Below are 24,114 nucleotides of genomic sequence, written 5' to 3'. Positions count from 1 at the left end.
ACTGATTTCTAGTTTTTTTGTAATGTCAGATTTAGCAACAACTCTTTTCAGAAAAGTGGGAGTATTACATTTTTTATCTGACATTACAAAAAAAGATAAAATAAAAATGGTTATAATCAGGGCTGAGGTTGAATAAAACATTTATGGAAAAAAAAGGTGGAAAAGTATTTCAACATATATTTTTATGGCATTTTTTAGGACAATTACAATTTACACTTTAGTTTTCAGACACAAGGATTCAATTATTGATTGTCCAGTTTCTTGGCAGCTTTAACATTGGGCTTTTGACAGGGGACAATCGTGATGCATGGTAATGTTAGCTATGTTAGCTAGCTAGCATGTTTATTTTTATCACTGACCAGACCAGGCTGCAGAAACAAATTAGTGGGGGGGCATAAAATGTTCTCGGGGGGGCACAATGGTTTTTCAACACAGGTTCCCTTTTATACGTTTCAGCTGGGACAACGGCGCTGTGGCTTGCTTGGCGCTGCCCACGGTGCTGAACTAAACAGCAGAGAGGCAATTGAAAAATCTAATTTCTCTCTATCTTAAGAACATTCACTTATACAAAAACAGACTGAACAGATATATATAACAGACCTGCTGGGGCAGCGGACTGAGAGCAGGGGACTCAAACAGGCTGGATAAGATGGTCAGGAAGGCCAGTAGCGTGGTTGGGGTGGAGCTGGACTCTAGCGAGGGTGGCGGAGAGGAGGAACCTTGCTAAGCTCCAGGCCATCAGGTAAAACCCCTCCCACCCACTATACACAGACCTGGCTGACAGGAGGAGCATGTTCAGTGCTAGGCTCACACTACCTAAATGCAGCACTGAACAGCACAGGAAGTCCTTCATTCCGACAGCCATCAGACTATACAATGCATCACTGTGCCTCACTGCATCACTGAGCATAGAGTGACAGTTACCATCTTCCTGGACTCTTACTTTTTAAACAGCACTGTGCAATATTACACCTACTGTAGACTTCAGTATATTTTTACTTCATTTATTTACTGTATCTTTTATTCTATTTTTATTCTATTTCATTTTATTCTATTCTTAGGCCATTTGTTTTGTTATTCTTATTTGTGACTTGTTCTGTCTAAATGTTTAATGTTGAGTGATTTGCAGTGTCAAATTTCCCTCAGGATAATACATTTCTATTCTATTCTATTCTATATCTTTGAAAAGTCTCCATTTATTCAACACTTCTGAATTCACTGAAACTGAAATGAACTGACAAAAATAAGGTGAATAAAAAACCAAACAAAATTCCTCCACAGGCTACTCACCATCATTAGTAGAGCGGCAAGCGGCGTTTGGGGACAGAGTGAAATCTTAAAACACTGCCCCTCCACTCATTCCTGAACTTTTTTGTTAAGTCCTTCTCAAATGCCAACTGAATTAAATTGGCCTTGCGTCGATGAAGCATACTAAGGCGATGTTCTGTAAAGACGTTCTTGAGGGTAGAAAACGAATTTATGTGCCGTGCTAGCTTCAGTAGTGTTGTTGTTGACATCAGTGCACACTAGGGCTGTCCCCGACTAAGGATTTGGATAGTTTACTTTGATTGACAAAAAAAAAATAAAAATAAAAATTTACCAGGGTGGGCACAGCTAACTCAGTGGGCGGGCCCGGCCCCCTAATGCCCGCCCATGGCGCTGGTGGTGCAATAAAACATTTGGTAAATGTTGCCACATTTAGCGACATCTCCTGCAAGGGCCTCTCTTTTTTTCTCTCTCTCCCTCTATGCCCCACACTTCCTCTTTTGTCCACTGTCCATTTTCAAGTGCAGGTTACAGCATGCTTGACATTTTGCAGAAGTGCCATCTGCCATTCCATTCGCCATCGCCGCTGTTAATCAGTTGTATGGCCTGGTCCTGCCTCCACCAATCACATAAAAGCTCCCTTTGTGGGTGTGTGAGTGAGAGAGAGAGAGATAGTTCTCCAACGTGTGTCTGTTTAGAGTGCGTTACCCTCTGTTGCAGTGATCTCCTGGTTGTTCCCCACCTAATTTTTTTTTTTTTATTATTATTATAGTCTTTATTTTTTCGCAGGCCAGGCCACCGGGAAAACTCCCGGTGCTCCCGATGTCCAGTCCGGGACTTAATATAATTCAACCTTAGAAACACAACATCAAACTCATATCGTTCTATTATTGCAGGTCGCTAAAGGCAGCCCAACAGCAAACTGACCATGGCGAGACTAACAATCCTGACTGGTAAGTTGTATTTTGTTCAATAAATGGTTCTTGATTCAGTGAAATGCAGAATCCCAGGTGCCGTTACTCAAGAACAATGTCTGTTTACAGGACTGTCCCTGTTGATGTGCCTTCAAATGGGTATGTATCTATTCTCTTACTTTATATTATGTAATATTATATTATATTGCTCTGATGCAAAACCCTAATCTTTGTATAATTAAAGGAACATGCCAACTTTTTGGGAAATGTAATAGTTGTAATAACCTATTTGTATTTATTGCATTGTGTGGTTTGTTGTGGTTTTAATGCGATTCATTTGGGAATGAAACTCTTCTATTCATTCCTGCTTTTATCAGTGTCATCTGCCAAATTGGTGTGTTATTTCACCAACTGGTCTCAGTACCGGACTGGCGCTGCAAAATACCTGCCTGCCAACGTTGATCCCAACCTCTGCACTCATCTGATCTATGCCTTCTCTATAATCAACCACGCCAATGAGCTGGCCACCTATGAGTGGAATGACGATGTTCTCTACAAGGCCTTTAATGGACTGAAGACTAGGTGAGTTGTATACGCTGGTAGTATCACCTAGTCATCTAGGTCAACTGTACAGATAATATCAGACTCAGACCCATACAGTAAACGCACCCCTGTATCACTCATGTACACCAGTACAAGTTATGTAAACTCTTATCTTGCAACAATAACATCAGTGTTTGCAAGTTTTTCACGAATCACGAAATACCCTAACCCTATCAAAACAGCAGTCAAAGTGTATATTTTCAGCACTACGTTTTTTTTTACCAATAATTTAAATTATTTTCGAAAATAAGAGTTTCTCTGTATAATGTAAATTCTCTGTGCATTGCATCGGAAAATGCCTAAATTACTAAATCCAGGTTTAACAGTGCCATTGGGAAGATGAGATTTGGCCCTATCCATAGATGTATGACTTGGCCATAATCAGGTGATTTATAGGCCTGATATTCTATATTTCATGTGTCTGGATGGCAAAATTCAGTACTGTATCTACAAATAAACGCTGTAAATCATCTCCCCTTTATTAATTTGCTACGATTTTTTGTACACTTGATCTCAAGAAGGTGCTAAATATGTCCTGCCCAAATTCTTCTATATCTTTCAGTGCGTCCCAGTTTATTTACTGAGAAAATTCTTTGACACATTAGATAAACAGATCTCTGCATTCATCTGGAATGGCAAACTTCCAAGGATTAGGAAGCAATTTTTACAAGAGACGAAACGGTCAGGGGGGCTGGCTTTGCCAAATTTTGTTATTTTATTATTGGGCAGCACACACGTAATATGCTTTACTGGATGGGTGATCTGTCGACTGAGACTCCAGCGTGGTTGCATATCGAGTTCTCCCACTGCGGAAAAACCTCATTGCAAGCTTTGATTAGTTCAGCCCTTCCGTTGAAATTAGACGATTACCGATATAACCCGGTAGTGCATCACTCTCTTAGAATCTGGATACAATGTGTCTCCCTCAAGTTCAAGTTTCAAGTTTCTTTTATTGCCACACGGCCAGGCCGGTGGAATTTGAGCACGGTGCAGGTGGTAGCTGCGACAATACACCACATGGAACACAACATAACATCAACATCAACATAACATACATAACATAACATAACATACCATACATAACATAACAGCAGGGGGTGAAATTAGGATGAGTTGGAGTTGAGTAATTGTATGGCCTTGGGGAAGAAGCTGTTGTTGAACCTAACCGTGCGACTACCTAGTGACCTAAACCTTCTACCAGAGGGGAGGAGTTGGAAGAGGTGATGAGCTGGGTGCAGGGGGTCACTGATGATTTTGTGTGCGCGTGTGATGGTGTGATGTTTGTGTATGGAGTCCAGGGTGGGGAGTGTGCAGTTAATGATTTTGGATGCCCTAATGATGATCCTGTCTAGTCTGTGTAGTGTGTGTTTGGGTGTGTTGCCGTACCAAACAGTGATGGAGAGTGAAATTATGTTTTGTATGATGGCTGTGTAAAATTGAATCATTAACGTCTTCCTAACCTTGTACTTCCTGAGTTGTCTTAAGTGAAATAATCTTTGGTTGGCTGTTTTAAGTAAATGAGTGGTGTGATGATCCCAGTTGAGTTTGTTGCTGATGTGTGTTCCTAAGTATTTAAATGTGTCTGTGGCTGAAATGGGTTGGTTATTGATGAGCATGGGTGTTTTGGTGGGTGTGATTTTGCGAAAGTCAATAATGAGTTCCACGGTCTTGCTTTCATTAAGTATCAGGTTATGTTCTTTGCACCATGTGAGTGTCCGCTCCACCTCCAGCCGGTAGTCATCCTCCTTGTTGTTGGAGATCAGCCCTAGGATGGTGGTGTCGTCCGCGTATTTAAGCGTTTTGACTGAGGGGGATGCTGAACGGAGGTTGTTAGTAGAGGGAAAAAAGCCACGGGGAGAGAACACACCCCTGTGGTACCCCAATGTTGGTGGTCAGAGGGAGAGAGGTGAGGTTGTTGTAGCGGACTACCTGTTTGCGGCCCTTCAGTGTGTCCAGCAACCAGAAACAGAGGGAGGGGGCAATGTTCATGTTGGTCAGGGTTTGGAACAGTATGAGGGGTCAGGTCTGTCAAACCTCATTCTAGGAAAGTTAAAATCTGGTCAGATGATGCCATTGAAACACTTAGAGCCTGCTTTGAATATACTGACTGGTCTATTTTTAGTGAGGCCTGTAACAATCTAGACTCCTACACAGACACAGTGTCATCCTATATAGATTTTTGTGTTAATCTCCATATCCCCACTAAATCTGTTAAAACAACACCGTGGCCTCCCCAGCCAGGTAAGGTGCCGTCGGCATGTAGCTCCTCGGGCAGAGGGTTGTCAAAAATTTTGCTCGGAGGCGCAACATCCTCCAACCACCCTGTCACCTGCGGTGTCCCCCAGGGATCCGTCCTCGGCCCCCTGCTGTTCACCCTGTACATGCTCCCCCTCGGCCGCATCATCGGCCGGCACGGTGTGTCGTTCCACTGCTACGCTGACGACACCCAGTTATATATCCGGATCACACCATCATCACCTTCATCACCCCCCACACTGACCGCTTGCCTGGAGGAGACTAAGGCGTGGATGAACCACAGGTTTCTCCAGGTCAACAGTTCCAAAACACAAGCCATGCTGATCGGTACCCCACACCAGGTCCGGTCAACCACCATCACCACCATCTCCTTCTCCGGTCAGGACATTCCCCTTTCCACCCTTGTCACCAACTTGGGCGTGAAAATGGACCCCCACCTCACATATGATACACACATCAAACACCTCTGCAAGACCTCTTTATTTCACCTCCGAATCACTAAACTCCGCCCCTCACTCACCCTGGCAGATTCCGAGAAACTCGTCCACGCTTTTGTTTCCTCCAGGCTGGACTATTGCAATGCACTCCTCATCGGGATCCCTAGTAAAAGCATTAAAAAACTGCAAACCATCCAGAATGTCGCTGCTAGGATCCTGATGAGGGTGCGCAAATATGATCACATCACCCCCACCCTCAGATCCCTTCACTGGCTCCCCGTGGAACACAGAATTGAGTACAAGGTGTCCCTCCTCACTCACCAGTGCGTACACGGTAGTGCCCCTGCCTATCTCAAGGAACTCCTCACCCCCCAGTTCTCCTCACGTTCCCTCCGCTCCGGCACAGCCTACCTCCTCAAAGCCCCCAGGACTAAGCTGCACTCCATGGGCGATCGCGCCTTCTGCTCTGCCGCACCCAGACTTTGGAATGCTGTCCCCATCCACCTGAGAGCACCACAATCCGTCGAGGTTTTTAAAAGGGGCCTAAAAACATTTATTTTTAACAAGGCTTTTGCCTGAATTTTCTTTTACTTTTATTTTTACTTCTATTCATTTTACTATTCTTTTTATTTTATTTTACTCTTAGGTTCTTCCATTTCACTGGTTGTTACTCTTTTAATTGTTTTTATTAATTTTAAATTGTTTTATTCATTTAACTTTTGTCTATATCTCCTGTAGCACTCTGAGATTCTCACGAATGTAGAGCGCGGTACAAATTGAATCCATTATTATTATTATTATAATGTAGGATAAGGTTCGGTCTACAATCAATGTCATCTCAGGCACCAATCCCCTGTAATGATATATTCCCACAGTCGCTATTGGACTCTGCCTTTAAGATCTGGAGCGATGAGGGCATATCTAGTTTTAAAGATCTGTATATTGACAAGGTTTTTGCCTCTTTTACTCAGCTGACTCAAAAACATGACATTTCTCTGACTAATTTCTTCCATTATATTCAAATTTGTGGCAGATGTCCTCAATTTCCAAATATGCCTGAAAAAACTACTTTAGATTAATTTCTAGATGTTAATGTATACAAAAGGGGAGCGATTGGAGTATTGTATGATATGTTGTCGACCCTACATTCCCCTTCTCTCACTATTATTAGATCTCAGTGGGAGGATGATCTGTCTGTGGAATTTTCAGATGAACAAACGCAATCTATTCTCTGGAATAGTTTAAGGTGTTACACCGTCTGCATTTCTCAAAGGAAAAGTTGGCTAAGATTTATCCAGGGACATATCCTTTTTTTTATCCACTTTTTCTCCCATTTTCTATTTTTCTCCCATCCCAATTTTCATATCGTCCAATTCAACCCTCCCCTGTCTTTGAACTTTGTTTCTTGCCTCCCACAAGCCGGCTGCAATGTGGACTAAGTCATACATAGCACGAGTCCCCTCCGATACTCGAGGTAACAGCCGTCGCATCTTTTCACCTGCGCGGCTCGATCTTTCAGCGTCGGGGGTCTGGGCTTTGGAGGGGCCCCGCCCCCGTCGCTTCTTGATTCTACTGCGCAGGCGCACCAACCGACCTGTAGGAGTCGCTGTCCACAACGCCCAATCCCCACCCTTCAGTTTCCCTCCCCGTAATACGGCCAATGTGTATTACTGTGGACGACCAGCTAAACTGAAAGCAATGTGGAGAGCGGGGCTCGAACAGGAGGCATCCTATCTATATAAATCTATATAACTATTGGACATCTATATTTGATACTTTTTCAAAATTGACCCTTCCCCTACAATCGCAATCTTTGGAGTGGCACCAGAGGATATGCCTATTCACATAAAATACTCGAAAGTCATTGCTTTTACTACCCTAATTGCTAGGCGTCTAATTATGATGTGGAAGTAGGAGGCCTCTGGACCAGAGATGTGATGGGGTTCCTACACTTGGAGAAGATGAGATGCACCTTAGGAGGCTCTACGGATAGATTCTATAAGACATGGCAGCCTTTTTTGACTTATATGGAAAATGTAAAGATGTGTTCACTTCCTACGCGTTATTTTTTTTTCCTAGCCGCATTTCTGGCAGACGCTCTCTGATTGGCCACTGACTGACGCTCTCTGATTGGCCACTGACATGTTTGCCCAATCGCGTGACGAGCTGTGTCTTTGCCCATTTCCGCGTCGAACAGCCTGCAAACTACCTGGCGTTGTATCGCCATGCTCTAAGACAAACTCTAACCTTAACCAACTTCGAAAGAGTGCCTAAGCTTAACCAGTGTAGAAACAGGCGTCGGCCAATCAGAGAGCGTCTTGCCAGAAATGCGTCTAGGAAAAAAAATAACGCCGACTTCCATAGTTGATTCTGTAGGACTAGACTATGGCCCCGTCCACACGAACGCTGGGTTTAATGTAACCGTGATTGTATGTGCGCAGTTGCACTGTTCGGCCACACACAACCGGGGATTTGCTACACTGCAACCGCGGTCTTTGAAACCGGTGGCCAGGGTGGAGTTGTGCGGTTTTGCAGTTGCGTGTGGGCATAGCAACCGAGGTTATTCCCAGTGTTTAGAGCAGCGCTGTCGCAATTATTCCCCATGTTCACGGCAGACCGCGGGGTAGAGAGATTAGAGCAGAGCCAACTACACCAGTGTTTACAGCAGAGCTGTCCCAAGTAGCGTTATATGAAAATGATTGTAACAAACTTTTGTTCAAAACGTATCGTCTGTGTTGAAGAGTGTTGTGATCAACTGATGTCTGTTGTCGCATTCCTGACCTGACGCTCAGAGTAAACATGTAGCTGCGGCTAAACTAAACTCATGTGTTGTCAAGTTATTGTTATAAGGAACCCAGTCCAGACTGCATCCCCTTAACAATTGTTTGTATTGAGCCGTATTGTATTGTACCCATTCTGCAATGTGTTAAATAACGTTTGCATCCATTCATTATACTAGCGTTAACGTTACATTATTACGTTAGCATTTAAGCTATATACTATACATAGAGAATGCCATTGACATTAGCATGTAGCTAACAACACCGGAGATCTTTTTTGTGAGACTAAACTATCCGCTCTTGGTGGTAAATTGTGTTGCTGATGGTTTTGTTTCATCAACAAAATGAGAGGCAGAACACAGTGAATGTATCCGTTTGTTTATTGCAGTTTCTTTCTTTGCTGAAAATATATGTTCCGTTGGCAAAATGATCAATAGGGTCCAGCTGTGCTTCTAAACAGGAAGTTTACTTCTTCTTCTTCAGTAAATTAATGGCAGATCGCGACCCAACAGGAAGTTTAGTGAGCGTTCAGTCTTTTCTGATTGGTTGAAATGGCCTTCATGTCTGAACAACATCGCCGCCTACTGCTTTGGCATTGTATTACATTGTACTAAATGTATCGGTTGCTGGGTTCCAGCTCTGCCCGTGAGTACGCAGTTATACACGGTTGTCCACCTGTGTTCACCGTGTGGACAGAGTTTTATTTTTTCAAACTTCGGTCATATTAAATCCAAACTCTCGTGTGGACAGGGCCTATGTTGAGACTTCAGGGCAAGTTGGGAAGCATGTAAGAGATATTGAAGATGTGAATGTGTTTTAGTTTTGTTGTGTTTGCATTTTACTTATTTTCGTATCTGATGTGTATGTCTCTGTTAGTTTAGTGTTTGTCAAATGCTTGTCTGAGTTGAACTTGGGCGGGGGGGTGGGCTGGTGGGAGGGATTGGGGGGGGGGGCTGATGGGAGGGAACTGGTGGGAGGGATTGGGGGTGGAAAAAATAACCAAAGTGGATTATACATGTCTTTCTGTTTGATACTGACCATATCCTGTATCCATGCTGGTTGAAAATGAAAATAAAATTATATAAAAAAAATAAAAAAAAGAAGAAGGTGCTGAATGAGCTCAGTGAAATTCCTCCAAACTCAATGTTAGCATGGTGTTATTCACCGTCAAAGATGCAAAGAAAAAATTATTATTTATAGTCTCCTTTGTTTCATCATAATTTACTCAAGTATAGTAACAGACACAATATTTCTGACACGAGGTCCATAGATGTTCCTAGATACCAAGAACATGTTCCTAGATACCAAGACAAAATTTACCTTGTAGAAGTGGAGCAATCGTCCATTTATTTGGGCATGTACTTTTAGGCAGATTTTCTGAAAATAGGGCTGACGCTTAACTGGTTAAAGGTGCTATAGATCAAATGTTTATGTAGACTAATCATTAAAAAAAACATTCACAGAGCGTTTAGAAAGGTGCAGAATAAATTATTGCCCCCCCCCCCCAAAATACATTATTGATTTATGAATTTATCATTTTAAAGATTTTGGCGGGTCCAAAATTAATGTTATAATTTACATGTTGCACGCATGTATCCCTTCCCTACTTCCCATTTCCCCACATGGAATGCATCTCATTTCATAAACTTGCTGCTAGATGAGACATGCTGACATGCTGGTGGGGACATCTAGTGGCTCAATGTTATCTTTAAATAGTACCAGTATTCCAGAATGAAGCATAACAAAAACAATACATCAGAGATTCAGAGAATTGTGCCCATCTCTTTTACAGCAATCCTGAGCTAAAAACGCTGTTGGCTGTTGGTGGCTGGAATTTCGGATCTGCCCAGTGAGTATACCCTCCCCCCACTCTGTATGTATGTATGTATGTATGTATGTATGTATGTATGTATGTATGTATGTATGTATGTATGTATGTATGTATGTATGTATGTATGTATGTATGTATGTATGTATGTATGTATGTATGTATGTATGTATGTATGTATGTATGTATGTATGTATGTATGTATGTATGTATGTATGTTTTGTATGTATGTATGTATGTATGTATGTATGTATGTATGTATGTATGTATGTATGTATGTATGTATGTATGTATGTATGTATGTATGTATGTATGTATGTATGTATGTATGTATGTATGTATGTATGTATGTATGTATGTATGTATGTATGTATGTATGTATGTATGTATGTATGTATGTATGTCACTATGAAGGAGAGCATCTGCTGAATGCCTAACATATAAAACAGATTCCACAATGTTGATGCTATTGGATCACAATCATTGGGAACATTGTGTTTATCTTGATGTCAAAAACATCATGGCAGATGTTTCTTGTTTGCTGTCTTCATAGATTCACCGTCATGGTTTCATCCCTTGCCAACCGCCAGACGTTCATCCAGTCCTCTATCGGTTTCCTGAGAACACATGGTTTCGATGGACTGGACCTGGACTGGGAATACCCTGGAGCAAGAGGAAGCCCTCTGGAGGACAAGAAGAGATTCACCCTGCTCTGCAAGGTCGGTTTGGGAATTGAAGTTGGGACTGCATTTGACCAGGGGCGGATTTAGGATTGTAGGAGATCCGGGGCTTAGCCCAGATAGGTGCCCGCGTTAGCGTGCACGGATATTTTTTACTTCGACACCACAACCTTTAACTTATACCACTAGGCACTAGAGAACACTTAAATTCACACCCTTTAATTAATGAAGCAAACTATAATAATTTATAATAATAATAATAATAATAATAATAATAATAATAATAATAATAATAATAATAATAATAATAATAATAATAATAATAATAATAATAATAATAATAATAATAATAATAATAATAATAATAATAATAATAATAATAATAATAATAATAATAATAATAATAATAATAATAATAATAATAATAATAATAATAATAATAATAATAATAATAATAATAATAATAATAATAATAATAATAATAATAATAATAATAATAATAATAATAATAATAATAATAATAATAATAATAATAATAATAATAATAATAATAATAATAATAATTATAATAATAATAATAATAATAATAATAATAATAATAATAATACACTGTGTTTGTATAGCACCTTTCATACAAGAATTGCAGCTCAAAGTGCTTCACATCAGGGCCCTATTCCCCGTACCTGGTTCAACTAAGTCGATCAAGAGTCCCATTATCCAGATTCAATTAACCCGATGTTTGAAGCTGGGATTTTCCTGTTCCTCGAACGCTGATTCAGTCTCGTTAACTCGAACCAGACTTGATACTCAGGATCAGTGCGCGCGGCCGCTTCAGTTGAAAAGACAGCAGGTGTCGATAGCAGAAATCCTGATTTTTTCAAAATATTTTGGTCCGCCAAAGGGGGGCCTGACAGAAAAAGTTTGAGAAGCACTGCCCTAGGCAAATGAGCCCTGTTTGGTATTACACATTGTTTAAATTTGTTATTTTGTTCCGATGTGGGTTGCAGATGAGTAGGGATTAGGGAGGGACATTCACAGTAAAAGTTAATAATATAAGTTACTAAACTCCAACCTATCATAAAAAAATTTATAATAATAAAATAAAATCGATATTTATCGATAATTTTGGCCCGATTTATCGATTCTTCCAAATGGCATATCGTCTCAGCCTTACTAAACTCCAACCTACACATCATCAGACCACAAAATGGAAACAAAGTGAGATACCAGGCAGGGCTCTTTTTCCTAGAGGGCGCTGTTTGATGGCATTACAGATCCTACGCATTAGGACCCTGCAGGGTGATTTGCTATCAGTCCACATCATCCTCATAATGATTCACACATTCCTTATTATTATTATTATTATTATTATTATTATTATTATTATTATTATTATTATTATTATTATTATTATTATTATTATTATTATTATTATTATTATTATATAATAATAATAATAATAATAATTATTATTATTATTATTATTATTATTATTATTATTATTATTATTATTATTATTATTATTATTATTATTATTATTATTATTATTATTATTATTATTATTATTATTATTATTATTATTATTATTATTATTATTATTATTATTATTATTATTATTATTATTATTATTATTATTATTATTATTATTATTATTATTATTATTATTATTATTATTATTATTATTATTATTATTATTATTATTAATTATTATTATTATTAATACGTAACACATTATCTCCATTTGTGTTTTTTTATTCAGGAATTAATTGCTGCCTTTGAAAAAGAAGCTGCAGACACCAATAAACCAAGGCTGCTGCTCACAGCTGCAGTGGCTGCTGGGAAGGACACTATTGACAAGGGATATGAGGTCGCTGAGGTTTCAAAGTGAGTTCAACCCGTATGAAAATTAACTGTTAAAATTAACTGTAAAAGTATAGTATTCCTGCTGTTTTCTTTTATTATTATTACATTTGTATTATGTAAATGTTTTACTTGTACCGGTTACTATAGAAATGCTATAGGGAACCACTACATATCATTTCTATGGTAAAACCACAGGAATAATATAGTATATAATAGTCACCATACATTTCTATAATATTCCATCTTTATCGCACCAGAAACGGCAGTGGCCAATCAGATTAGCAAAACGCGAACGCGGAAGCATGAACCGGTTGGTATTCGAATAGACTCTTGGGGGACACCATGAGTGATGGGGGCAGTGGGGGATTTGCAGTTATTGATGGAGATTAATTGGTGCCTGTGTGAGAGGTATGATTGGAGCAAGGTGAGGGGGATTCCAGAGATGCCAACGGAGGACTGGAGACGAGTGATGAGGATGGGGTGACTGATGGTGTCAAAAGTAGCGCTGAGGTCTAGGAGAATAAGGATGGAGAGGGAACCAGAGTCGGCAGTGTGACGGCAGAGTCTGTATATCGTTGGTGACCTTTAGAAGAGCAGTTTCGGTGCCGTGTCTGGTGCGGAATCCGGATTGAAAGGTTATTGTTGTCGAGGTAGGATTTTAATTGGGAGGCAATGGCTCGCTCAATTATTTTTGAGAGGAAGGGGAGGTTGGAAATGGGGCGGACATTTTCAAGGGTTTCAGGGTTGAGACCGGGTTTTTTTAGTAAGGGGGTGACAGAAGCAATTTTGAGGGCGGAGGGAAATAGGCCAGTGGTCAGAGAGGAGTTTACGATGGAGGTGATTAGGGGAGAAAGGGCAGGGAGACAAGCCTTGACTAGGATGGAGGGGATAGGGTCCAGGATGCAGGTTGAAGTTTTCATTGTAGAGAGAATGGTGGATAGGTCCGATGCAGTGATTTCAGTGAAGGATGTAAAAGGGGGGTTGGGCGGTGGAGGGGGGGTTGAATCCGGAGGGGAGATAGTGTTGGCGGAGGCCATTGTTAGTTGGGTGTGGATTTTGTCAATCTTTGTTTGGAGATGTGACAGATAGGAGACACATTTACTGACAGTGAAGGAACAGGAGATTGTGTCAGAGGGTTTAAGAAGTGTGTTGATGGTGGAAAACAGAGTCCTGGGGTTGTTGCTGCCAGACTGTATGATAGCGGAGTAGTGGGAGGAGCGTGCAGAGTTGAGGGCGTCTTTGTAGAGCTGTTGATGTTGTCTGTAGGCATCTTTATGGACAGTGAGACCGGTTTTATTGGATAGCCGTTCAAGCTGGCGGCCCTTGGATTTAAGGTGGTGTAGGTGATGATCGGTGTACCAGGGGGCGGAGTGAGTGAAGGAGACAGACTTGGTTTTGATTGGGGCGAGCTGATTGAGACAGGAGGAGAGAGTGTTGTACACTATATAGTACAATATGTCATCAACCAGTCTGTTTGTGTCACTGTGTGTCTGTGTACCAGGTACTTAGACATTATAAATGTCATGACCTATGACTTCCATGGAGCCTGGGACCCATTCACTGGCCACAACAGTCCTCTGTACAAAAGCTCTTCAGATGTGGGAGTGAACATCTACTACAATGTGGTGAGTGAAGAACTTCCACATCAGAGATGACGTCGTTATCATCAAGAGACGCCCGATGACCGATTAATTCTTTATTATAGCAATGGATTCATCGTTTTATATTATCCTCTCTCCCTTCCTCTTCACCGTCTACACCAACGACTTCCACTATCGGTCAGAGTCCTGCCACCTTCAGAAGTTTTCTGATGACTCTGCGATAGTGGGATGTATTAAGGACGGACAGTGATGAGAAGGAATACCGGGCACTGGTAGTGGACTTCGTCACATGGTGCGATAAAAACCACCTGCAGCTAAATGTGACGAAGACCAGGGAACTGGTTGTGGATCTGGGGAGCAGGAGGAGTACATCTGTGACCCCCGTTTCCATCAGGGGGGTCGATGTGGACATGATTGAGGTCTACAAATACCTCAGAGTCCACATCAACACCTCTTGTACGCTGTAACCTGCTGGGCCAGCGGACTGAGAGCGGAAGACGCAAACAGGCTGGATAAGCTGGTCAGGAAGGGCAGTAACGTGGTAGGGGTGGAGCTGGACTCTTTAACGGTGGTGGCGGAGAGGAGGAGCCTTGCTAAGCTCCACGCCATCATGGTTGACCCCTCCCACCCACTATACACAGACTTGGCTGATAGAAGGAGCACGTTCAGTGTTAGACTAACACTCCCAAGATGTAGCACTGAACGGCACAGGAAGTCCTTAATTCCGACAGCCATCAGACTTTACAATGCATCACTGTGCCTCACTGCATCACTGAGCACAGGGTGACAGTTACCATCTTCCTGGACTTTTACTTTTAAAACAACATTGCTCAATATTACACTTACTGTAGATTTCTGTATATTTGTACTGTATATTGATTAAAGTATTTCTATTCTATTCTATTATATTCTATATTTTCCTTACAGGACTTTGCTATGAAGTACTGGAGAGACCAGGGGGCTCCTGTTGAGAAGCTCATGATGGGTTTTGCAACCTATGGACGCACATTCCGCACTTCTTCAGCGGCCAATGGCATCGGAGCCCCAGCCAGCGGACCCGCCTCCGCTGGGCGCTATACTAGGGAAGATGGATCCTTGTCGTACTATGAGGTCAGTGAATGATGAGACAGTGAAGATGCACAGAGAACTTTTTTGGGGGCGACTGTAATGGGCAACAGTGCTCGTGGAGTTGGTTTTAATTTCATATAGCATCTCATTGTCATGACATGAGCTAAAAACTGGAGCATCTTCAATGAATGTGGGAAGGAATTCTATGCAACACCATTTGTAATGGCCCACAGTATGGCAGACATGAGCCCAACAGCAATGACACAGTGACAGTTCAGATGTGAACTGAGAAACAGTTAATAAGTAATAATCAGGGGTCAATACCAGTATATAAGTCCATGTAGCAAACAAATCCAGTTAGGGGGCAGGCAGGGACAGTGTAAAGAGTAAGCAGGGGTCAATACATAAGAAGAAGTCCAAAATCCAACAGGGAGGGTCAATAGCCGAAACAGGCAGGATGAATCATAATAGCAAAACGCTGGATAGCTATAGGTAAGACACTTAAGGGCTCTACATGCTCGGGCAACAGGAACGCAACTGCAACGCAACATCGACAACACAACAATGTTGCAGACACTCTGCATTTATATTTCTGCAACGGCTACGCACAGCCTAAGCAACATTGTACCCTGTGTGTAGCTATAGGTTCCCTAGCCTCTTAAGCCCGGAGCCCTATTTTCAGAAAATCCACCTAAAATACATACCTAAGTAAATGGAATATTGATCCACCTCTACAAGGGCAATTTGCATGTTCTTGGTATCTAGGGACATCTATGGACCTCAGTGAATGTATTCCCAGTGTCGGAAATAGTGTGTCTATTACTAGGCTTGCTTAAATTGTGATGAAACAAAGGAGAATATGAATTATGATTTTTCTTTGCATCTTTGACAGTGAATAACACCATGCTAAAAATGTCCAGACATGAAAAACTGCCACTGAGCTCATTCAGTACCTTCTTGAGATCATGTGTAAAAAATAATCGAAGGAAATAAAAAAAGGGAAGATGGTTAAACAGAAGGTTTTGTGCGGCTAGGTGGTGTAGTGGGCAAGGCGCTCGCCACCAATGCAGGAGACGCTGGATTCGAGCCCAGCTCTCGGCATTGCAACCAGCTTGGCTGGTCGTTCATACTAACACAATTGGCAGTGTTAGGGGTGGGAAAGCTGGTGGGTGGGTCCTGGTCGTTGTAAACAGCGACTCCTACAGTTCGGTCGGGGGACCGAACTGTTAGTTAGCAGCAGGGATGGACGCTGTTGTGCAAATGCACAGGCAATCAAGGAAGAGCTGCTGATTTTAATCAGCAGGAGAAAGAGAGAGCTCGTCAAAGCCGTATATCCCTGTGGCTGTGGTGCGGTCGTAAGCACGATAGTGCAGCTCGAACTACCTGTTGTATTAAATTAATTGATTGCTGTTTAACTTGTGTCCAGTCCTTTCGACTAGCACCACCCGTTCATTGTAAACAATGATGCATGTAATTATATTAACGTTACTGTGTGGTGTAGCTATGTTAATAAATTCTGAATGGCATTAATGTTAGTTGGGTATGTTAGCTAGTATGATAGTCCAGACAAACAAAGCTATTTAGTTAGCTTGCTAGCTATCGTTGGTAATCAAAAGTCTGTATTTAACGTTACCTCAGGATACCACTGTCATTGTATTTAGCTAATGTTGATAGTGTAACAGAGGCAACTCGCCCCTGTCACGAATTCGACCATGCCTTGAGTGGGAGTCGAACCCCAGGCGTCCGCACTGCGGGCGACATCACAAACCGCTGCGCCAAGAAAGGAATTCCCTTCTAAGCGCTCAGTTTGGATGCCTCTGGGGAGTGAGTTTTACACCCGTTACATTCACCCCCCCTAAACTCACACCACCCAAGGCATCCGGGTCTACGGCACCAGTGTAACAGAGGCAACTCGCCCCTGTCACGAATTCGACCATGCCTTGAGTGGGAGTCGAACCCCAGGCGTCCGCACTGCGGGCGACATCACAAACCGCTGCGCCAAGAAAGGAATTCCCTTCTAAGCGCTCAGTTTGGATGCCTCTGGGGAGTGAGTTTTACACCCGTTACAATAGCATTGAATAGCATCAACGCTAGCTGTCTGGCTACAACGAATTATCACAAGCTGGCATGGTAAAATCTCAACACCAGCTACTGTTTATTAAATTATGGAGGCTTTTTAATAGTCAAGGTAAGAAACGATTTGTCATGATCAACTGAAGGCGTATGCTATGAAACAGTCTATGTGCTTGGCTACTTAGCTAACGTAGTTGGGTTTTCAGAAATAGGCTGGCTATGTGACGCTAATCTCTAGCTAGTATCATATCGTGTATTTCATCACAGTAGCCTCCCGGTGTTTAATAAACCACTTCTAGCCAGGCCAGCATGATGTAGAAGGTCGGCTTGATCTGACTTCCACCTGCAGCTCCACTTTTCTTGTTAAATTAAATGTAACAATCAAATTGAATGTAACTATCGATAACGTTAGCTAAAATAGCTATTTTTTATCGCAAGGAACAAAAATTATATGACAGCCCCGCCCCCATTCGCTAACCAATCAATCAATGCTACGCAACATCAACGCAACGGTTGTGTTGCAGTCGCTATAGTTTGATTTTTGTGATATAATAGAGTGTACACCCTCTGCAACACACTCTGACGGTTGCAGATGTCGCAGAGCCATGTTGTGTTGCAGTTGCATTGCAGTTGCGTTGCAGTTGCCCGAGCATGTAGAGCCCTTAAGGCCATGTCCACATGTATCTGGATCTTTTGCAAAACGGACAGATTCGGCCATCAGATGCTGCATGTTTATTTATTAAGTTTATATAATCCGTGTTTATAATGTTTTTGAGGTTGGTAAATAAACGCTTTTGATTTGGCAAGTGATGTTCTTTTGTTGTGCACTTATTTCTCGCCGGAGAGATACAATGTCAATGTTGAGATCACAATCTCCCGATTCCGAAACAAAATAAGGCGAGTCCTTATCACAAACAAAGATTTAAGGTTTTGCTAAACATGTTGTTGGATTCTGGCAAACCACAATCAGCCCCTTATCACTTCTTCATCTGTTGGCCCATGTAGTTTATGCGTTGTGTTTTATTTCTCCGACGTCTTCTCATACTGGCTGTACATCGTGGTCATTCCCCTTTAATGCAATCCGTAATCATAATAATTCACACTGTCAGACATGTTACCTTTCTTGGAACCCGTTGTTTATTACATAAACAAAAGCCTCAGATGTTACCCATCTCGTATTGTACTTGAAAAGTCTTTGATGGAACACTAAATTCATTATTCTAATGATCTCCTGTTACCCCGCTCAGTGGTCGTTGCGGCCTTGTCGTAGCCGACAACCATATCTGCTAGCCGAAGCTAGTGATGAGGTGTCACTCCCCTCCCCCACCCAGCGAGGGTGGAGAGGGATGAAAGTCTCTGATCAACGCATGCGCTCTTCGGTGTGGTTCGTTTCTCATTCTAACTGTACCCAGAAGAAAACTCACATTATATTATCTTCGCCATAGCAACGAAAGACCCCGCCCCTCTTCTTGTTGCCATGTGACCCGCTGTCATGGCAACTGCTGTTCACCCTTCACACACATTAAACGTCTGTTTCTAGTGGTGTCTCTCTCTGACCATTCTGCTAATGCAATCCTTATCAAGATGACGGATGCCCTTGGAGCTCCCACCCTGCTCGCTGTGTTGCTCTCTGTTCCACCTAGCTGATAACGGCCCTCTGTCTGCACAGTTTTGGCTGGAGACACACATACATGATGAAAATGATGATGATATCATCTATATAGGTTATAAACCAAATGCAAATCATCGATTCCCTTCACTGTCTAGTGTTGCGCCCGGCTTTAGTTAAAAGCCAAATTGTATTCTAAATTTTGTTAATAGACGCCAGACAGAAAAGGTCTGCACTTGATGCGCTCTGATGTTGCGGATAGTTGAGGATGTTGGCATCACGCGTGAGTGGTCCCAGGATGACCTAATAACTTACCATTATTAGTATTAATAGTTACTGTACAGGAATTACAGGAACATTTGAATATATATGAGTTACGTGAATATAGCTTGCCCGTGGACACAGACATTCATACGCATTAACAGCTCCGTCTTTTAATACACACTTATATCATACAGTAATGTTAAATAACATATTGAAAGATGAAGGATGAAGTTACAAAGGAAAAAGGGCAAAAGCACTTACTATTTGACAATTCTACAGCGCACAATGGGTTTTAAACTGATGTCAAATCGCCACCTACTGGCCCGGCATGCTTGTTGGAGCAATTTATATGCGTTTATGTGTTTGTCTGGATGGAGTTATTTATTTTTTACGCTGCCGTGTGGACGAGGATATTTTTTTAAACAGAGCCTGAAAATATCCGTTTTGCAAAAGATCCAGATACGTGTGGACATGCATGGCCTTAATATCAGCAAACAAAGAGCGCATTAAAGACTGAATGAAGTTGTGACAATATTAAAAGTTAGATTCAATGAAATCTAAGTCAAGATAAATTAACCCATGAATATGCATATATCCCCATACCTCATGGACCACGTTTAAGAGTCACTGTGTATATTCTCAACAGATTTGCACCTTCCTTCAAGGAGCCAATCTCCACTGGACTGATGAGCAAATGGTGCCCTATGCCACAAAAGGAAATGAGTGGGTCGGATTTGACAACAAGAAAAGCTATGAAATCAAGGTAACAACATATCGGTGATATCAGTCTTATATTCCAATCTTTCAGAGAGATTAAAAAGAGAAAAGGTTTCAGAGGCAAGCTTTCAAGTCACTGCGCTGCAACCGAGCATTGTACATTTTGTTGAAGAAATAATGGAAAATGAACTAACTGATGAAGTATATCAGAAACACAGTATATCTCTCTGCTGTCTTTGTCCAATTACCCCCAAACGAATGCTCAAATGGTCTGAACCTTTTCTGTTCAGTAAAAGTAAGGGATTGAGTCATTACCTCAAATGTGATTGAGCGTAATGAATGCTTTATTACAGATCTCTAATAATGAACTATCCAATACAATGATCTAATGCGTATGTAATGATAACAGTTCACTATAAACACTGGGCATTTTCTTTGTGTAATCAGTAGACCTTTCCATCTCTGCCCTCTCCCTGCAATTGAGAGGGTTGAAAAAGGTTGTTGTGGTGTCAACTGTTATTCCATAGGTACAATATCTGAAGGACAACAAGTTTGGAGGTGCCATCATCTGGTCTCTGGACCAGGATGACTTTGCTGGACAGTTCTGTGGACAGGGCAACTACCCCCTCATCGGCCACCTGCGCTCTCTTCTGGCTTCAGGTGAACATTTATTAAATCTCAACACTGGATTCATAATATAAAGGTTAAAAGTACACTGTGTAAGACTTCCAATCATTTGGAACGAGGACAGTGAAGACTATGTGCTTATTCTATGCAATTGTACATGGTCTACGTGATCCTCATGCCAATCAAACTAAGGTCTAATGTGAGCCGTATGCATGCCCGCCTCTCTTGGCTTAACGTTGAAAATAGATTGTCTTTTAATATACTTGTGCTGTTCAAGTTGGTCATGAGCAGTAAAACTCCTGTTTTTATACATAATCAGATTGTTTTTAGTAATACTGTGCACGAGCATTACACTAGAGGTTCCAGTAGTGGGCAGCTTGAATTGCCAGGTCCTAGAACCAGCGCTTTGGGGAGATCTTTTATTTTTTGAGCATTAACTCTGTGGAATGGCCTGCCTCGGAACCTCGGCTGCATTTACAGTAGATTCACTTTTAAAAAGAATCTTAAATTGTTTTTAAATTGTTTTTAACACTGTAAAGTAATTTTTTGTTTTTGTTTTACACTAATGTAATTTTAGCTATATTAATTGTTACAGTAGGTTCATTATGCATTGTGTGTACTGACTTTTAATAATTTAGTTTTTTGCAATAGTGATTGTTTTTGTGTGTTTTTTTGTGTGTGGACCCCAGGAAGACTAGCTGGTTGCTATCGCACCAGCTAATGGGGATCCCTAATAAAATCAAATCAAATCAAATCAAAATCAAAATCAAAATCAAACAAACATCTCACTGATTGCACCTTTAAAGGAACACTTATTTTCCATCTAACCCCAGGGTCAGACAAGAAGATTGCTATCAATTTCATCTCTACATTAGTTTTGGAGTTGTTGGAAAGTTGTATTTCTTCACGTTTGATGGAGCTAGGCTAGCTGCTCTTTACTGCTTCCGGTCCTTGTGTTAAGCTAGGCCAGCATGCACCTGGACCTATCCCTGGGGCTACTGAGCACACGTAGCTGTTATTAAACTGATAAAAATCTTCTTGTCTGACTCAGGGGGAGATAGCAAATAAGTTGGAGTGTTCCTTTAACACATACACTGAAACACTTAATGAGAGATTGTCTTTCCGTTTAATTAACTTAACTAACTTAATTAACACATGCTGTCTTGACAGATTTGCCACCTCCTCCTCCACCCATGTCCACCCGGCCACCAGTAGTCACAACTAAGGACCCGAAGCACCCAAATATTGCCACCACTACTACCACTACCACCACCACTGCTCCTGGTAGTGGCTTCTGTGATGGGAAGGTTGATGACCTGTATGTCAATGACAAAGACACCAACTCCTACTATCAGTGTTTCCAAGGACGCACCTTCCTCATGAGATGCCACACTGGCCTTGTTTTCAGAAACCGCTGCAAGTGCTGTGACTGGAGTGTTCCTTTAACACATACACTGGAAGGCTTAATGACAGATTCTCCTCCCATGACCACCCGGCCACCAGTAGTCACAACTAAGGACCCGAAACACCCACATATTGCCACCAGTACTACCACCACTGATCCTGGTAGTGGCTTCTGTGGGGGGAAGGTTGATCATGGCCTGTATGTCAACGACAAAGACACCAACTCCTACTATCAGTGTTCCCATGGACGCACCTTCCTCATGAGGTGCCACACTGGCCTTGTTTTCAGAAACAGATGCCAGTGCTGTGACTGGCCATAGATGTGTTAATTATCCAATAAAGATTGTGTTTTTCAGAATATCATTGTGATACCTACCAATTGAAGGTAAAGTCAGAAAAGTATAAGAATTGTATTATTATGACAGCATGTAGAGTTTTCTGCTCCTTCACCCGCCATGTCTTTATCCACACAAAGACCGCCTGATCGTTTTGTATCTTTTATGTGAATAGTTTATTTACATGTGATTCATATTACCAAACTTCTCCTCCACTGCAACATTACCATGCTCCCAGCTGTGACACACCCTAACCAGTCTGAACACCAGTGTAGTGTTTTGATTGATTAACAATAATTAATAATAAATAATAATTCATCTTGATCAAAAGTGTGTGGGTCTATTCTTTTTCTCATTATACTATCCACTGAACTGTTTTATGTGTACAACCTCAATCTTTAGAAAATTGTACCAGCATCTTTAATATTGCAGGTTGGGAATCACAAGGTAAAGCGTTTTTGATAAAAAAAAATTGCTGCATATCATGGAATAAACTCACATTCAAGTATACTAATATATGATTACCAATATTTGACTCAGATGTTTAGGTACATGTGTAAAGGTCAATTTCAGAGATTTTGTCTTCCCAACAAATGTAAAATGTTTCGTTTTTTTGTAATTTCCATACATATATATTTATGGCCCCTGACAAAATTTGGCAGGATATCTTGCGGAGAACTTTTAACCCAATGTCCATGATGGTATTGTCTATGGAAAGATGCGTGGGAACGAAAATTATTTTCTAGACACTTTTTTTTTTTTTTATCCACTTTTTCTCCCCATTTTAAATTTGTTTCTCCCATCCCAATTTCGTATATCCAATTCTTCCCTCCCCTGTCTTGAACGTTGCTAGACTATGCCTCCCACAGGTCGGTTGTAGTGAGGACAGAAGCCTTCCATCACGTGTCCCCTCCGGTACACGAGGAGGCAGCCTGTCGCATCTTTTCACCTGTACAGCGCGATCTCTCTGTGGCGAGGAGTAACGCGTGGGAGGCTCACGCTGCCCCCGTCACTTCCTGCTTCCGTCGCACCGGCGTCACCAAACCGACCTGTAGGAGTCGCTGTCCACAATGTCAAATCCCCACCCACCGGCTTTCCCACCCTCTAACACTTGCCAATTGTGTTAGTATGAACGACCGGCCAGCCGGTAGCAACGCCGAGAGCTGGGCTCGAACCCAGCGTCTCCTGCGTTAGAGGCGAGCGCCTTGCCCACTGCGCCAATCAGCCGCCCTTTTTTTTCTAGCCACTTTTCAGGCTTCACCTTAGGGCCTAACACCCGTAACCACTCTGAACACCATTCCTCCCTCAGTGCGCACTGACAGCTAACACACCCCTAACCACTCTGAACACCATTCCTCCCTCAGTGCGCACTGACAGCTGACACACCCGTAACCTCTGAACACCATTCCTCCCTCAGTGCGCACTGACAGCTGACAGATAAGTACGTTCTCGGCTTCCCGCCGCTGCGTCCTACTATCACGTTTTCACATATTGCACGTACAAAAATAAACAAGAGGTGCACCACATTTCAATACAAACAAAGTACTATGAACTAGTGTTGTCACGATACTGGAATTTCGACTTCGATACGATACCTTGAAAAGTATCGATACTTCGATACCATTTCGATACTTTTTTTTTTTTTTTTTTACAAATTTTGCTTTTGTTGCTGGTTGATTCTCCTCAGCTTCTCTCTGGTACTATACGAGAAGATAAATACACTTTTAAAACCCTTTGTTTTAAAAAGTGAGAGAGAAGAAATGTGTGACTGCCACCTACTGAGCACACA

General features: G+C 41.6%; 1 protein-coding gene across 1 annotated transcript; it reads left to right on the top strand.

Moving 5' to 3' along the window:
* Positions 1-2,108: 2,108 nt before the first annotated feature.
* Positions 2,109-23,759, top strand: LOC311244180 (acidic mammalian chitinase-like; the record flags this gene model as incomplete). The annotated part of the gene is made up of 11 exons (XM_084333587.1): positions 2,109-2,219; positions 2,310-2,339; positions 2,558-2,762; positions 10,049-10,105; positions 10,638-10,803; positions 12,524-12,648; positions 14,129-14,252; positions 15,156-15,338; positions 19,889-20,005; positions 20,487-20,619; positions 23,743-23,759. The coding sequence occupies exons 1-11, from the start codon at positions 2,195-2,197 to the stop codon at positions 23,757-23,759; spliced, it is 1,182 nt and encodes a 393-aa protein (XP_084189713.1). The 5' UTR covers positions 2,109-2,194.
* Positions 23,760-24,114: the final 355 nt, after the last annotated feature.

The sequence above is a fragment of the Notolepis coatsorum genome (genome assembly GCF_963971535.1).
Source record: "Notolepis coatsorum genome assembly, chromosome: 17".
Classification (NCBI taxonomy): Eukaryota; Metazoa; Chordata; class Actinopteri; order Aulopiformes; family Paralepididae; genus Notolepis; species Notolepis coatsorum.
This window is presented reverse-complemented; position numbering and strand designations above follow the sequence as displayed.